Genomic DNA, 18,849 nt, shown 5'->3' with positions numbered 1-18,849 from the left:
CAGGGTGCTCCCAAAAGAAAGTAGCTCAAGTTTTTAATTGTAGTCAAACTCAAATTTCCCAAGTATTAAAAAAAATGAATAACATTCGAACTTTCAAAAAAACAAATCGTCCAGATCGTAGCCATCAGCAGAAGAAAGCTATGTGTCCTAAATGTCGTAAATTGTACGAAAATTATAAAAACTTGGATTTTGTTATGGATGATGAAAGCTATTTTACCTTAAACAATAGCGCATTAGCTGGCAATGATAGGTTTTATGCTGCTGATCCTTCTCAATGTTCTGACCAAGTAAGATACAATTTGCGTAAAAAGTACGACGACAAGCTCTTAGTTTCTTGTTGCATCAGCCCCCGTGGAATAAGCCCTCTTTATATTCATCACAGTTAGCAGGCAATCAACCAGTACACTTATAAAGAGATACTAGAAAAAACTTTACTTCCACTAGTATCAGAATATTATAAAAAGAACATGAGTTTATCTTCTGGCCTGATCTAGCTCGATCACATTACGCAAAGTCGATCATCGACTTTTTAAAATTGAAAAAAATCAAAGTTCTACCCAAAGATATAAACCCAGCTAACATTCCAGAAGCAAGACCAATTGAAAACTTTTAGGGTGATTTAAAACGGCTAGTGTACAAGAATAATTGGAGAGCTGAGAATTTGGAAGAGCTTAAAGCAAGAATTAGATATTTTTATTCAAAGATGAATAAAAAAATTTTCCTTGCTCAAATAAAACATCTTTCAAAAAAACTTTATAATATTGCTAAATATGGTATTTGAAATAATTATTTTAATAGATTTATAAACTACGTATACTAACACTTTATAAATTTTGAAGAATTTAAACTGTTTAATGGTTTAGGTTCCATTAAAAATGGTTTGCAATGTCTTTATTTGCTGGTTTATGTTTTTTGATTTATAACTTAACACTTTTAGGCTATTAGCAATATAAAATTAATTTCAGGGTGCTAACATTTTCAGGGGGACATACAGCATCTGTTTAATTCATGACAGTCTGCCATGCTGTTTTACTATGTTTACTTTAAGTGCAAAATTTTTTTTAACTATTGTGATTTAATTACAATAGATTTATATTATAATACACTTTAAACCTTTATTAAACAATATTTACACATTTTGTATACTTTGCTTTAGTATTTTTTATACAAAACAATTTTTATCTGTTTTAAAATAATTTTTTAGTAAAAAAATTGTCTAAAAGTTCTAAATAACAAAATGGGAAAAAAAGAAGACATCAGTTCTGAAAAAAAAGCAATTATTCAATCTTCTGACCGCTTAGCATTACTAGATAAGTAAAATATCAAAAAAATGTGAGATATCAAGATGCACTATAAGCAGAATCAAGGACAAATTGAAAAATGGCCTTCCATTAGATATTCAAAGGCAAGGCAAATGTGGTTGAAAAAAGAAAATAACACCAAGGAATGAGCGAAAGCTAGTGAAAATAGTTAAAGAAAATAGATTTGCTACATACTCAGCAATTACTAGCAAGTTGAATAAGGTGGGACTATATGTAGCAACAATCACTGTTCGACAAAGTTTGCACGGATTGGGCATTAAAAGTAGAACGCCAGCACAAAAACCAAAATTAACTGATTCTCAGAGAAAAAAGCACCTGGATTGGGCAATGAAGTGCAGTTTTTTCACTGTTTATGACTGGAAATCGGCAAGTATTATAATACAAAAATAAATTTTTTTCCCTAATATTCCAGTGTTGGTATTTAGTTTTAGTTTTTTTATTTTGTTTTTTATTTTTTTTTATCCAGGTATGCTTCAGCAATGAGTCTCCCACAGAAATTTTGACTCAAAAGGCTTTATATGTTAAAAGGGCTTCCAATGAAAAGTTTCATGAAAATTGTATAATCCAGACAATTAAGCACCCTCCTAAAGTCCTAAATGTTTTGGTTGGTTATTAGTGGCAAAGGCCTTGGTCAACTGTACATTGTGGATGGAATATTGAAACAGGACCAATTCAAAAAAGGTCATCAAAACCCGTCTTTTACCTCAATTGAAGAATTGGTTTCCAAATAAGCAGAAGAAAATATTCATGCAAGATGGAGCACCATGACACACGGCAAAATCCATTAAAAAATTATTGGCATCTCTAAAAATTCCACTTTTGGATTGGCAAGGGAACTCTCCAAATCTAAACCCAATGCAAAATGTATGGGAGCTATTAAAGAGAAAAATTTCACTATAAAAGGTCACAAATATGACCCAATTGATTGAAAAATTTATTTGGCATTAGTACCATTATTTTATACTTGTTGGGCAATTTATTAGATATTGAAAAATGCCTCATCGTTTTTAGAGATAGGGGTGCAAATTATGTTGAGCCTTAAACAAAGCATGCTATGGCAATGAACATCAATATGCTTAGCAAATAACAGGATAAAACAGTTTTAAAAAATTTTGAAAACAATTTGTTATAGTTGCTACTTAAAGTTATAATAAAAAGTTATAACAAAAAACCGAGAAAAGTGTTTTTTAAAGGGGACTTTCTAAAATTTTTCTACTTAAAATTTTTCTAAAATAATCTACTTCACAATATTTTACCATAAAATTGTCCATAACAACTGTCTAAATAAGACATAAAATTTTACCCATTAATTATAAAATAACTTATCCATTTAATGATTTCTAATATGTCCAAAATTTCCAGAAATTTTACGCAAATTTTACGCAAATTTTCAACTCGGGAAAATTTCTAAAAATAATACAATATTAATTTCATAAACTTTTTATGAAATAAAAAAAGGTATTATATATTTAGCTTTTTTGTTTTAAGAAAAACAAAAAAGTGAATAACTTTTCATTTTTTTCCACAGTTTATAGCAGCACAAAATGATGGTTTGTTATAATTAAGATCAAAATTCTTTTAGATATATGCAAATAGAACTATTCGCTACTTAATGTTATAAACTTTCTGTGGTCCAGCTGGACATCCCAGATAACTTTGTATTAAAATTATGAGTTATACGAAATTACATAGATTGACTATCTTATAGCCTGTTGCCGTAAAGGAGTGGCACTACATCGACTGTCAGTTTGGGATGGGGCAGCAATCTTTTCTCTCGTTAATCTTTGTTTTTTTCTTCTTTTTCTGAAAAAGTCTTTCGCTATAAAGATAAGCAAAACTAATAAGTATATATATATATATATATATATATATATATATATATATATATATATATATATATATATATATATATATATATATATATATATATATATTGACAATGATCTTGCAGAATACCAGCATAATGCTTTATCCAATTGTGCTATACATATATAAAAGATATTTAAAAAATGTAGTAAAAACTGCACCAAAATGATGCTGATAAAAGTATATTAGTTAATATATAACTTTTTTATTTAAATATTTAGACACCAAATTTTATCTGCTTGGTATTTTCTTATTTTGGGAGGAAAACAATATAATTAAATTTTGTTATAAATAGTATTACATAGCATTGCTTATTCCATGTATAGAGAGATTTGATGTGCATGCACAGAGAGATATGATATCCATGTTTAGAAAGATATTGTGTATGTTTATAGAGAGATATGATGTGCATGTATAGAGAGATATTATGTATGTTTATAGAGAGATATGATGTGCATGCATTGAGAGATATTATGTATGTTTATAGAGAGATATGATGTGCGTGTATAGAGAGATATTATGTATGTTTATAGAGAGATATGATGTGCAAGTTTAGATAGTAGATAAAATTACATAAAGTAGCAAATGCATGCTTCATAAACTATATAATTGCAACATTATTTGTAAAAAATTAATAATATATTGGTTATGTTTAAATAGGTTATCAACATTCTATTAGACAGAGGTCATCTCATAGTAGGAGCTATAGCACTGGTTCAATTGAGATAGTAAAATCAAAAGGGGTAATTCTTTTTTTAATATACTTTTTAATATATTGTAAGAAGTTTTTTAGTTCAATATAAGTTTATTTGAATTTCAATAATTAATGTTAATTTTACTACAACAATATTGTTTATTAAATGTTACTATTTTTATAGTTGATTAAAATTGTTACCTTTTTGTGAAAAAGTTATTCTTTTTTTTTTATGAAAAAGTTATTTAAAAAAACTTTTTTTTTAGTCCTCTTTTACTGATGATGTAGCATGGAGTCTAAACCAAGAAGGTATTAAAGTTATTTATTACTGTGAGTAATTCATACATACACAAAATAACAGGGATGGACCCCAGGGTCAAAAATGATAGACTTCTTGGACTCTAGACTTCAAACATTTTTTTTGTTCTCTAATACTTTTTTATGATTTTTTTCTATCACTTTTTGGATGATATGAAATTTATAAAGTTTAATCACAACTATTTGCATAGTTCCAGTAAAAGTATATTATATATTCATATAATATTTGTTTTACCAAAGTGAATAAAACACATATACATGATTTTTGCCAATGCAATAGTTCTTATAAATATTTTCTGTTCTTATGTTTATTTCTTATATTCTTTTCTGTTCAGTTCTTATGACCATTATATTATTCTTTTTGTGCAAATGAAATGAAAATTTTGTTTCATACTTTTTAAACATACATAGTTTATTTTAAGTAATGTCATTATACAATTAATGCAAACACTTTTATCTTAAAAATGAGTTGTATGGAACATACCTATCTGTAATAGGGTTGCATATGTAATTAATATAAAATACAACACTCTTTGCTCAAAAAGTGAGTGACCCGTCGCCTTGTAAACGAGAAGTTTTGAGTTCGATTACTGCACTCAATTTGTTCAATTACCATGCTCAACTTCAGTGTGCGTCTAATGCTGTATTTCTTGTCAAAGCCCAAACCAAAAAGGAAAAGATAATAATACTGAAAGGAAAAAAAAAGTTATTTTTTTTTTTGCATTTAAAACATGCTTAGTTTTTAAAATTTGCTAATATTATATTTAGCAGAAGCCAGGTTTGTAAAAAAAAGTTTTATTTAGTCAGGGTTCTAGTTGATTACTAGGGTCCTACATAACCACAAAACGAATATTTACCATAAATTACTATGAACATTTATCATAAATTACTATGAACACAAGATAAATACACATTTTGAAATATTATTTTAGTTGTGCTTTTTGTAGTGTTTTTTATGTTTTTTATTTTTTAGACATTTGATTTTTATTGATAGTGATGTTCTGCGATGTTATTTTTAAAATAACACGTTGTTTATAAAAAAATTTTAGTCTTCTGATAACAATGTTTTGCTAACATGCTTATTACTTTTTATATTTAGATAACTTGCAGGAGTTGACTGAGCGGTTCGCTAAAGCTCCTTTAACAAAGTCAATGTCAAATCCAAAAAATGTTGAGCAGGGTTTGACTGCAGAGGACACTAAAACCTTTTATTCAAGATTTCGTGCTTTTTCGGCAGTTGAACCAGCTACAAATGATAATATGAACAATGTTCAATGTGAAGAGAGAGGTCCTAACAATGGCATCAGCCCTTATTTTATATTTCTACAGTTATTTTACTCTACTCTTAGTTGTTTTTCTGATAAAACTCCCCTCTTGCTGGATCACAGTGAGGTGAGAATTTTTTCTGAGACCAGATATTCATTAAATAAATTTTTCTGGTACTACTTTTTTGACTAACAAATTGCATTATAAATGTATTTCTCCTCAATTAATGTGTGGACTGAAGCCTCTACAGCTTGCTTTTTCAGTATGATGTCATTATTAGTTTTTAGTGTGGACCTAAATTTGCAACATTTATATATGTGTGTGTATGTGTATATATATATATATATATATATATATATATATATATATATATATTATATTATATTATATTATATATAAATATACAACCCTTGGAATCAGGAAAAGTGAGGTCGGCAATAAATTACCAACCTCAAACTGTGAGAGATCGGCTTCAGGTTGGCAAAAAAACTTGACACAAAGGAGTTACCATAAAACTCCTCAAAATGTTTGAGGTTGGCAAAAAATTGCCCACCTCAAACATTTTGAGGGCGGCATTCCCGAATGCCGATATATATAGTAGTGTGTTTAGTAGTGAATTAGTAGTGAATGCCAATATATATATATTAGTGTGAATGTGTGTGTGTGTGTGTGTGTGTGTGTGTGTGTGTGTGTGTGTGTGTGTGTGTGTGTGTGTGTGTGTGTGTGTATATATATATATATATAAATGTATATATATATATATATATATATATATATATATATATATATATATATATATATATATATATATATATATATATATATATATATATATATATACACATTTTCCCCCATTACTTTATTGAATGCTTTTTGCAGATCCCACTTCCTCTTAGATACTTTATACGACCCCAAAGCCCTTGGTTTTGGCACTTGATCCCAGTTTTGAAGCCAAATATATGTCTTCAAATATATACATGTATAGAATATATTATATATATATATATATATATATATATATATATATATATATATATATATATATATATATATCTTCTGTAATATTTTATATTATATATATATAAATAATACTCTGACAACACTAAACAACAGACAGGTCCCTAATATTATAGAAAAAATATTTCTTTAAATGTACATCATGTGTTGGGTTTCAAGAGAAGCAAAATTTTTTCCCCATATGTCTCTTATTAATAATTTTATTGTTTTTATTCATTTACAGGTAGACGCAACAAAATATATATAAACATTTATAATTATTATAGATAGTTACTTATCACGCATTGTGTGGTCAAATGCACAGTTATCAACCAATAGAGCAATACCTTATATGCTTTAAATATATTCAAATCATTTTAAGTTCAATAAGTATGGCTACAACATCACTTGCTAAGCATTCACAAATATAACTTTTAATGAAAGATTTCAAGTTGAATGAATGATTGTTGCAAATTTAAAGTTGTCTTTGACAACTGTTCAAAATATCATTTAGCGCATCAAGTCAACAGGTTGCAATAATCCATGAAATTTTTTTATAATAACAAGAATTATTACTCTAAAAAACAATAAGGTGATACATTGTTTGGTTGTGAAGGACATACAGGACATCTGGTTTAAAAAATTCACACTCAACTGGCTCCTAGTATGAAAGTTAATGCCTGCACAGTTTAAAGATGGCACAGCTGTTTCAAGGGCTTTAGTCTTTTAATGTATAGTGCTGCAATAATTCATATCTTTATAAAAAAACATTTTTAATTTTCTCAAATTTTGAAAAGAACACTGGCATACACTTATTCGATCAAAAAAAGCGCATAAAAATTTTGAGGTCTGGACTTACATTATGTAGGTATATTAAAAACAGACATTTACATTCAAGCAATTTTCTTAGTAAACATCAAGAAGACTTTTTTAGATTTCCTTTTGTTTATTCTAAGATAATACACATTTAGTTTTGTTAAATTTAAAAATCTAGATTTTAGCAGAAAAGATCTTTCTCAGTATTGTAAAGAAAAAGAATGCTCGTAGACAATTTGCACAAAGATTTTAATCCAATTTCTGATTTTTCTACAAAGCCTAATCTCCAGGAAGCTTTAAAAGACATAACATTTAATTCCATCCTCTTTAATGCTATACCTAAACCAGAGATTGACTTTAACTTAGAAGTTGTAAATGACATCAGTACTTCCCAATCAAATTTAATGAGTGTTGGTGATATACTGGCAGTATCAAAAGATATTTTAATATTTGAATAAAATATAATAATTCATATGACACTAAAAAGTATTGATAAAATTGAGCAGTTAACCCAAAGTCAAAATAAAAACAAACACTGGGTACAAGTTTAGAAAAAGTGTTATAGCTGCTTCAAATGCAAACAATGCTACCTTGTAACACTAATGTAAATTAAAAAGAGTATAGGGCCAAGGATAGAACCTTGAGGAACCTCTGAAGTTACAGAATAAGAAGAAGAGTGCTGTCCATCGAGGACAATTTTATACTACGATTGGAAAGGAAGGATTCAATAATCTTAAAGATGTTGCCGGATACACCATAAGAAGAAAGCTTATGGAGAAGACCAGCATGCCAAACTTTATCAAAAGCTTTTGAAATGTCAAGAGCGATGGCCTTAACCTCTTCACCTTTATCTAATGCACGATAAAATCTATCAGTTATTACTGTTAGCAAATCAGCTGTAGAACGAGAAGATCGAAATCCATAATGATGGTCAGAAAGTAAGTTATTAGATTCAAGATGAGAAATTAAGTGTTTGTTATTTAAAGACTCAAAAACCTTGCTTAAGATAGGAAGAAGACTAATGGGAAGGTAGTTAGACGAATCAGATCGCTCCCCAGAATTTTTGAAGATAGATCCCCTAACAGATGCTGCTTTCCAGCAGGCTGGAAAACAAGACTCTGATAAGCACTTGTTGAATAGTTTTGAGAGTATAGATGACAGCTCCGGAGAACACTTCTGCAAGATTATAACAGGTATGTTGTCCGGGCCACAAGCTGTAGAAGAGTCTAGGCAGGAAATCACTTTAGATACAGAAGCTGGAGTGATACAAATGTCAAGCAATTGATCAACCTGTTTGTTGGCAATATCAGGTAGAACACAACTAGTGGAATCTAGAGATGATATTGATGAAAAGTTTTTAGCAAACAATTTAGCTTTGTCTTTAGGTGAGGTGACAAAGTCTGAACCATACAAGAGAGGTGGAATTTAAGATTTGCCCATATTATTGATATTATTAAAGATTCTCCAGAAATCACTAGAGCGTAATTTTTGAAATAAGATACAAGATTTCATGACCTGAGAATAGCAGGTTTTGGCGTTAGACAAAACTTTTTTACAATTGTTTCTAGCAGTAATAAACAGACATCTGTTTTCTGGAGAATTGTTTTGCTGATTAATATGAAAGTAATGGTTTTGATTGGCAATCGCAGCCGCACAGTGTGAGGAAAACCATAAAGGAGAGTGAGGCTTGACCTGAAATCGTTGAGAGGGAACAAAAGATTCCATGCCAGCCTGAATCCACGAAGTTATGTAAGAAGCACATTTGTCGACAGCAAGACAAAAGATTTCTATCCAAGGGCCATCAGAAAGAAAATCACGGAAAGAATCCCAGTCAGCTTTACTGTAGTTGTAAGAGGTTCGATAATAGGGGGATTCAGGTGATGAAGAAGAATGAGATATTAGTTTTAAAGAGATCAAACTGTGATCAGAAGGACCTAAGGGTGAATGTGGAGAAACTGAGCACTGACTAGGATCAGAAACAAAACATAAGTCGAGTAGAGAAGGTAAATGATTCGGGTTGTCATGGCAACGTGGCGCTGTTTTCAATTTAAGAAAAAAATATGGTTATATTTCTAGAAGTTTTTATTGTTTTAAATCTACCAATTTAGTTTGATTCAACAGGAAAAGTCTTTGTGGCTTTCAAAAATTATTACTATATATCTAATGATTGTTTAGGGGAATGGGTAATTCATAATTCTCATATATATAGAAAAATTGTTTTGTAGGCAACAGGATAATCCCCTTAACTAAAAAGTCTGCATTTTTTATTTGAAAATTAAAACATTTGAACAAAATTATTATCAGTTTTAAGTGATGAAACCCTTTAGCTAAAAACCTTTTTTATAGCATTTGGTCATTCAAGATTAAAAATCTCTTTATGTTTAGAAGTATGCATTTTGTAATGGTTCTTCTATGGTGGTGTAACCATCAGGGTGGAAATAAAGAGTTATATGAGGTGTAAACCCCTAAAAAAGCACTGAATCTTAAGTCAATAAGTTTAGACATTCAGTAAGAAAATGTCAGAACCTTTATTTAGTTGGCAATACATATCAACCTCTCCTTTCCTATTTGACACCTGTTTACATTAACCCTTGTGACCACCTCTCAATTTCAGTGGATTTTTTGTTTTTTTGGAAATTTTTGGAAATTTGCAAAAAAATTTATTACTTATAATAATATATACTTATATATATATATATATATATATATATATATATATATATATATATATATATATATATATATATATATATATCAGGGCCCATGACACAAGTTTTGAAGTGGAGGGGCACAATCATCAATTTCTAAAATAAAGTCTTCTATATCTAGAAATTTCTTTAAATAAAAAAAAGGTTAGAGAAAAGTGGTTGGGAGGGTGCTCCCCTGGTGCTGTCAGCCCTGAATATATAAATATTTTACTAATAAATATTAGAGTATTTTGGAATTTTAAGCAGATTTTTTTTCATATCCATTTGCCGGAAGGTTTAGCACATGATCAATAAGTTTTAACAATGTTTGTAAAATTTTATTTAAAAAATTTGTGGAAATCACAAGATCAAGAATTTTTTTAATGAACATTGACTCGTTTTTCAACACCTTATAAATTAGATTAACCATATTAATTTGTGAATTCTTCTTTGTTTTTAAAATTGAAAATTTCTAATTTTAAATAGTGATTAATTTAGTCTTTAAAGCCATTCGTTGTATATTAAAAATTACATTCTGTATTATTACCCCCTCCTTTTTTACATTCCCATTCTGTTTATTATGTATGTTTCCCCAATTTTTAGAACCTGAGATTGTTTCAATAATGCAAACTTAAAAACATTTTTTAATCGAATGCAATTTTTTATTCAAATGTATTTTTTAATCAATATGTAAACAAAATTTAAGAATTAAATATTATTTAGCAAATGCGTCAGGTCACCCTGTTACTGGTCATGCAATCTAGTGCAACCTACTTCATGTTAACATCAGGAAGGGTAAAAAATTGCTTCAACTATTAATGGCATTTAAATGGCATTGTTGAGCCAGCATAATATGGCATAATGGCATTAAAGTCCAAGGAAAAACATTCTTTAAAATTCTATAAGTTTTCAATCTATTTATTATTCTTTCCACATGTTTAAGTTAGCTTTTTAGTTTTTTTACATTCAGATGACTTTTAAGACAAGCACCTGGAGGAACAATCAAAGTACAAAACCTTAACAAAGTAATTCCTGGATTTGAAATCCATAATCTGCTATGACTTTGTCATCATGATCTAATAAGTCATAAAAACCACCATTTTTTGTTATTAAATCATCAGAACATCTTCCGCCATAACATCGGAGAAATTCCAACAAGAAACTTTAAAGTATTATGCTGTTTATAATCAAGTTGAGGCTTGTGATAGTAGAGATTTTGGTTAAAAATTTCAGCACAATCAATAATCACACAACACTTGTGATGAAACCCTGTATTCTTAAATACTATAGGTAAGTTTTCTCTGATGGATTTAGATGGAAGTCATACAATAAGAGCATTACCTAACACACTGCTTAAAAGATTAATTCATGTGGTAAATGTGTTAGAAGATATAATAGGAGAAATTCTGAATCGTTCTGTAAGGTCTTCATTAAGAATTCCAAGGCGAAGTTGCATAAGTGTTTAAAAAAATTCATCACGATGTGTAAGTTTTCTATATTTAGGTGAATGAAATTTGCACATTAACTTGCCAAACATTTAAACATGTTTAGTCCTCACCAATATCTCAGCATCGGAAGAAAAGGTATAATAAGTGAGAAGATAGTATTAAATAATGCTATTGTCGAAATCCCTGTAAAAAAGTTCATTTTTTTTTGTCTGTTTTTACTTTACTACATGAAAAAACTTTCTTACTTTGATAATTTCTTACTTTCATAATTTCTTACTTTGATAATTTTTTTTAGTTTGATTTATTTGTTTTTGATTTAGTTGCTTCAAGGATATGTTCAATATGTTCATTTTTTAATGAGAAAATCAATTAAAGAAATTTTTACATTACATCCTTCACACATATTAAACAATGAGTGTATAGCATATGAATGTTCACAGCTTGGTGGTGGTAAATAAATTGTATTATCATTATTAGTATTATATAACTTATTGATATTGCATAACTCTGGCTTTACATTAGTCTTACATAACTCACTGGTATTATCTTCAGTTGTATAATTATTCATATCATTGTTTGTGCTAATATCTTTCGAAATTTAAAAGTTTGATTTTGAAAAATATTTATATAAATATCAAGACTTTGTCCTATGTGACATCCTAAACAATTATAGCCTTCTATAGCACAAAATACATTATTATATAATTATTTATGTTGTTCACCTCCGCAAGACCTACAGTCAAGGAGGCTACTTAATTGTAGTTACAACTCTCTTAACTCTTTAACTTTGATACATAAACCTTGGGGAATAAGGTTGCTGCAAGGAGAGTTGAGCGCATTACTACCAGGGACATGGTGGGAATAGAACTCGAAACTTTTTACTTATAAAGCAAACACTTTACTGCTACACCACTACCACATAAAATTTTTTCAGAATTACTAAATATTTCAAAATATTGATGAAACCACTTTAGGTACACACCACACTGCACTCAATCAGTGTTAACATTGTATTTTGCAATCAGATGCCTGCACAGGTACCTTGTATTTTACAGCTCTTTTTTTTTTATTGGAGGGGTTTTGTGATATGCGACCTAATTCGTAACATTTATTCTACTTGCTAATCCTGTCTTATATCTACAAATTATTTATCTAATAGATGCATAGTTTCTGCTGTATTAGAATATTCTACACTTTTTGCATTTCATTCAATCTCAAATCTTTACTATTAGATAATGATAACTCAGACAGACAATCTAAAGTCTTACATTCCTTCAACAATAACTTATACAGTTTTAACACTATTTCTAACATAATATGTAAATCAGGAGGTATTTTCTAAAGTTGTTATTAGAGAAGTTATAGGAGCAGTAATTGAATGATGAAACTCACCTAGAGTTCTCAAGTTTCCGTCACAATCTATCTTCACACAAGATTGCATTGTAAACCCCTTCCAGGGTTTGATTAAAATGATCTGCATATAATCAACATCTTGCTTAACTTTTAGATTAAGAAAAAAACTGCATTTTTTATGCCATAAAATTAAAAACAATTTTCTTTGTAGCAATTATTATTTTTGAAATTTTCATAAAGTCTATCCACTTTTGAAGAACTTTTTTTTTCAAAATATTAGGAATTCTGTAAACTTTCAAAGGTCTCAGGGGCAATTCTAAAAATATTTTTTATTTAAAAATTTTGTTATTTTCAGTGTTTTTTATTATATAGAATAGATTTAGAGGTATTGAAAGGCAATTTTTGAAATTGTTATATTTTGCCCCACCCTGCTCATGAGGAAGTTACAAAGTCAGTATAAAAACTTTTCATAATTAGTACTGTAAATAAGCCTTCAATTAGGCTGGAATTAAATTCAGTTTTTAAGTAGCATTAGTCCCTCCCTCTACCCTCCCTCCAGCATTACCCCCTCCCTTCCCCCAAACTCCCCCATCACAACTTTCTTCTTCCCTATTTTATACATTTTCTTTTTAACATGCACATTTTTGCACATTTTTGCTCAAAACATCTTAGAAAAACTTCTCTTTTGATTAATTTTATCAATTTGTTATTTGACACTTTACCTTATACAGTGTGCCTGGTTCATGATTTTGATAAGGATCTTGTTTTTCTTTAGTTGATCTTCTTTCTTGATTTTCTTTATCCGTAATATTGTCTAAAATGTATTTTGCATCATAAAAACACCCAATATAATTTCCTGGTGAAAGAAAAACTAATGGAACTGCATTGGTCTGCTGTATTATTGAAACATTTATATTTGTACGCACGTTGTTGAATTACACCTACCTTATCTGTAAAGAAGTTAATGTAGTATAAAACAGTTTCTTGCTCCTGGAATAAGTGAACAAGTAACAAAATGTTCTTCATATTAAAATTTATGCAATGTAATATAACTTCATCAGTTGAAATGTAATGAAAATGTATTTCTTTGATAATTTGTCTACATCAATTATACATTTTCTCAAATCAAATTGATAAGATCAATTAGTGGTTGTAAATTGCCCTCGCTAGAAGTCCTTTGACAACATCATCACAAGCACTCTTTTTATGTGGTATAGCAAAAAAATACCATTCTGCAGATACTTCACAAATCTTGTTCGCGTTGACTTAAGTTAGATGATATATTTTTATAATTTTTGTACTTTGAACTTGCACCATCACTAAAATAAATACGATGGTTGAGGAAAAATATCAACTCTTTCAAATGTTTTATTACTTCATTAATGAAACAATCAGCTATTATTTACAATAACAATAAACTATAGTTTGCATTGTGTTTATATTGTGTTGCAAATTATCTGAGATCATACAAACACTTTTATATATATATATTTTTTTTTCACTTCAAAAAAGTAAATAATAAAAAAAGGATGCAATGTTGTTTGTACTACTTAATAAATAAAAAAGCCCTAGTAAAGACTATTGTGTTGAAAGTTTTAAATTAAACTAAATAACACAAAATCTACGTCATTTGATGTACCTCAAAATTAAAATTTTTTTCGAGACACCAAATGACATAAAGATTTAGTTTTATTTAGTTTTATTTAAAATTTACAACACAATATTACAGTCCAGAATTTGTTTGTTTTGTTCCAAAAGCATGACACTTATAATCTATAAATAAATCTAAAAAAGTGATGAAATGAGCTCTATCCATGTGTCTATATTTGTTTTGTTTACATATCTGTTAAAATTATTTAAAGGAATTTTTCTCTAGGTATAAAATGTAACATTTCTGTTAGAATTGTTTCTAAACTATTTTCTAACTCCAATCAGCATTTATAGGTATTTTAATTAGGATTTTCCTAATTAAAATACCTATAAATCTCCTGCACATTTTTTAAAAAAGTTTTTAATAAAGTGTTTTATGAAGCTTAAGATAATCAATTCGTTGTTTTTAAGTATTTATATTTATTAAAAAACATTTTTATATTAAACTTATTTATTGATAATTTTTTTAAAGTAACCTATATTTAAAAACAATCTAAAATTTCATTATTTATAAGTTATGCTATCTTTTGAGGTCATTGACAGAGCTGTTCACATACTAGATCGAATTCCAACATTCAATACACATAAGTTTGGAGTTTTATTTGTTGATCGTGGTCAGGAGAAATCTGAAGTTGAAATACTTTCAAATGAGTTTGGGTCAACTCGTTACACTGATTTTATTTCTGGACTGGGTGAATTAGTTCAACTGCATGAATGTATTAGTAATGGTATTTTTACTGGTGGAATGGATTGTTCAGGTGCTGATGGTAAGTTTGCATACACATGGAAAGATGATACCACACAAGGTATTTATTATTTTATCTTTTGCTTATTATGTAAAGTTTTAGAAAAAAATTTTAATTTTTAAAATTTTCAATTAATAGCTTTATTTATTCTGTCCACCATAATTATATCAGCTTTATTACTTAACCACAGTAATTGTATCAGCTTGATTGCTTTAATAAATAATTACAACTGATTAATCTATTAAGTGATTACAATTGAAATAGTCATTTTCAAAACTACATTACTTATGAAAAGTAAATTTTACAGTATTGAATGAAAACTGCCCCTCACAAAGGGGTTTTTTAATAATTTTTTGTTATGCATTAATTTTGATATATTTCTTCTTCTAAAATGCATATAACTTTTATTAAAAATTAAATTAAACTTTTGAAAAGCTAATTGTGCATTATTATTGAGTTTTTGTGCATTATTATGTTGTTTTTGCATGAAACAAGGTATTTGTCATCCAAATTCAAGCAAATAAATTTTTGGAAGCCAATTTTTATTAGTAGATTTATTAGTTTAAAAGGTTGTTTTTATGTTTAAGATTTTTTTCTATACATGAGTTATTTTCAGTGATTTTCCATGTTGCAACACTTATGCCAAATAAAGAAAGAGATTCTCAATGTTATTCCAAAAAACTTCATATCGGGAATAATTTTGTGACAATAATATATGATGAGTCAAAGTTTGGGTATGCATTTGGAACTATCAAGGTAAGTTAAATACCGTGTTAGTAAGTTTTTATTAATCTAAGATCTTAGATTAATAAATAAGGACTAATTTATGTTTTTGTCAACCTTTTTTTTTTCAAAAAATATTTTCTGATTTGCATTTTAGTTTACTGTATTATAATCATTTTGATTCCAGGGTCAAATGAGCTTGGCAGAAGTATTAATCCGACCATTGGACAATAGCAGCAATGTGGTAACTATTCGAATAAAAGACAATTGTGATGCTGGTGTAATGCAAAACCACCCTTTTATAATTTCAGATCAAAATCTTCCTGTTCTTGTTAGACAACTTGCGATAAATACAAATGTAAGTAGATTGTAAGTTGATCAAATAAAGTTATTATTAAGTTGATCAAATAAAGTTATTAAATTGATCAAATAATAATTAAAATCTTCAAAATTTATAGTTTTGAGGAGAAAGTTAAAGGGAAAAAAAAGAGTTGGTGATGAAAAATTTAGTATAGCGTAATAAAAAAAAAAAAAATATTGAAGACTTTGTTAACAAATTTTAAAATATATATATATGATGGTGTACATATAAATAAACCCTTTTTTTTTTAATTCTTTTATCATAAAATTGATTACTTTTTAAACATTTTTTAATATTCTCAAAAAAAAAAGACAATGCAGTTTTCAATAAATAGCTCAAGATTTTTTGTACAAATACTCTACAACACATTTTTTTTAAAATTTCTAACTGTTATATATAAGTTCTTAATTTCCTTAAATAATAGCATTTAATGGTTCAAATGATTTATTATTTTTAATTTAATGATTCAAATGGTTAACTATTGTTAATGAAAATTTTGTTTGTGACTGATGAAATCATTGATGTGCTAGAAGACTGTGATATTTGGTGCTTGCACCAGTTGTCATTAAATACCACCCTTTGAAAGCTTCAATTTTTTTGGCAAGGTCCGACTGAAAAGATAGTTGACAATAGTTGGCTTGAAGAATAAGAAACATCAAATTCCATTATTGTTTGATTTCCAGAATTAGATTGTTGTCAAGTGGACTTGCGGTTAGCTTTCAAATGATATTGCTGTACAGCTTTGTATTAGCAACAGCTCCACCAGTTTGCTGAAAAGACTTGAGATTGGATTGGATTGAGAATAGTGTTCTCAAGTTTCCAGGGTGGGCAAGACTTTGCCACACCAAATGTAAGGGTGCAAATTATATTTTCAACTTTCATTTCACAAGCCAAAAACAATTTACATCAATTTGATTTGCATTAATCAGTGACCTGATTTTTTTAATATTGGCATGAAATTGTTGCAAATCTTCAAATACTGCAGCAAGCTTTTGTTCCTGCTCTCACTTTGATGTTGAGGTTGGTCATATACAACCTACATATGTGCTTAAAAAGAAGTAAGCTGTCTTGAATATTTTCTCAGACAAAACAAGTACACACACTTTCGATTGTCATCATAAACCTTTGCTTGGTTTGGCATTGTGGCAATTGAATCTTACTATTAAAAAAAAAAAATAACCAATGTTATATAATCTTTTTATTGATTTTACCTTGAACATACAAAAAATCAAAATAGGTATACTAGCAGTGCTAAACTTAAAATATATTGATGGTTACAAAAAAGCTAAGCCAATGACATAAGAAAAACCAGATTTTGTATATAGTAACTAAGTAACCAAATGTGTTTAGTAGCTAAGCATTAACTATTAAGTGGTGTAATACATGAGTAGCATTAATACCTCCTAATAGTTGATAAATAAAAGTATTTTATAAATTATGCATGCAATGATAATTCATAAATGTCACTTCAGATTTTATCTAAAGAACATCAGGATTCCTTTTCTTACAACTAAATGCAAACTTGTTGTGAAAAGCGTGAAAATGTTTGATGATGATTACTCTGATGATTTTAATACTTTGTAAATATTTGTAAATATGTTGAATATTTCAATGACAATTTTTATGAAATTTTCATCTAATATTAATTATGATACAAAGTAAAAGACAGTTTGATATTTTTAACTTTAGTTTTAATAAAAATTTTGCTTTTAATAAAATATTTGCTTTTAATAAAAATTTGTTTAAGAAATTAACAAAATGCAGATATACTTAAAATAGCATTAATTTAAAGTTGTCATTTTTTCTAGTGTCCTTTAGTAATTTGTTCTCTAATAGCCTTTAGTAAATTTTTTTTTAAGGTTTCAAAGATCTGATAGCATTCTTATAGGAATTTACCTGTGCAACTTTAATGCAGTTTTCTCGCAGTAAACAAAACAATGTTCTTATAAATCAAGTTCTGTCTTTACTTTGTAACCTAAACTTAAATTATATTATATTACTTATATTGTAACCACAAGTAAAAGTAACCTCCTCGACTCTTTGACTTCATGGCCTTGGGGAGGTGAATTAAAATTAAAAAAAAAAATTTACGATATTGAAATATTAAACAAATTTACAAACTATTAAAACTATAAGAGTAATCATTCTCAAATGTTCTAATGCTTTTCACAAGTTTGCATTGAGTTGTAAAAAAAGAAATCTTGCTTAATTAGATAAATTCTATTGATTCTTTGGATTCAGTATTTAGATATTTAGATTAAATACATGTTTCACACTTTTTGTGCAAAATGTGTTTTTGATAAAACCACCCTCCACCCTGCATCAACAATGCTACCAAACCTAGAAGTATGACAATTGTTAAAATAATTAAAATTGCCATACTTAATTTGACTGATAATATTGACTTTTATTTATTAGTACTGATTTTTATTGTAATAAATTGTTATTTAGTTTCAGAAATGGATTTTCCCTCCAAAAAAACCTATTTTTATAATCAATATTTTTATTTTATTTTAATAACATACATTTCTTTTGAATTTAAATTGATCTATAATTGTTAATGAACAAAAACTTATTAGATCTTTATTTTCTTATTTCAAAAG

The 18,849-nt window shown here is 28.1% G+C and overlaps 1 protein-coding gene across 4 annotated transcripts in view; it reads left to right on the top strand.

The window, feature by feature from the left end:
• LOC100197539 (tuberin) overlaps positions 1–18,849 on the top strand; it is a 100,564-nt gene that overhangs the window by 65,687 nt on the left and 16,028 nt on the right. For all 4 annotated transcript variants that reach the window (XM_065813311.1, XM_065813313.1, XM_065813310.1 and 1 more), the window contains 6 exons: positions 3,849–3,931; positions 4,149–4,191; positions 5,300–5,592; positions 14,949–15,222; positions 15,779–15,918; positions 16,073–16,243. In XM_065813311.1, the coding sequence (XP_065669383.1) occupies positions 3,849–3,931; positions 4,149–4,191; positions 5,300–5,592; positions 14,949–15,222; positions 15,779–15,918; positions 16,073–16,243 (1,004 nt within the window). The remainder of the gene's footprint in view (positions 1–3,848; positions 3,932–4,148; positions 4,192–5,299; positions 5,593–14,948; positions 15,223–15,778; positions 15,919–16,072; positions 16,244–18,849) is intronic.

Source organism: Hydra vulgaris, chromosome 12 (assembly GCF_038396675.1).
Source record: "Hydra vulgaris chromosome 12, alternate assembly HydraT2T_AEP".
In the NCBI taxonomy this organism is placed as follows: domain Eukaryota; kingdom Metazoa; phylum Cnidaria; class Hydrozoa; order Anthoathecata; family Hydridae; genus Hydra; species Hydra vulgaris.
Note: the sequence above shows the minus strand (reverse complement) of the source record. Positions and strands in the feature narration are given on the sequence as shown.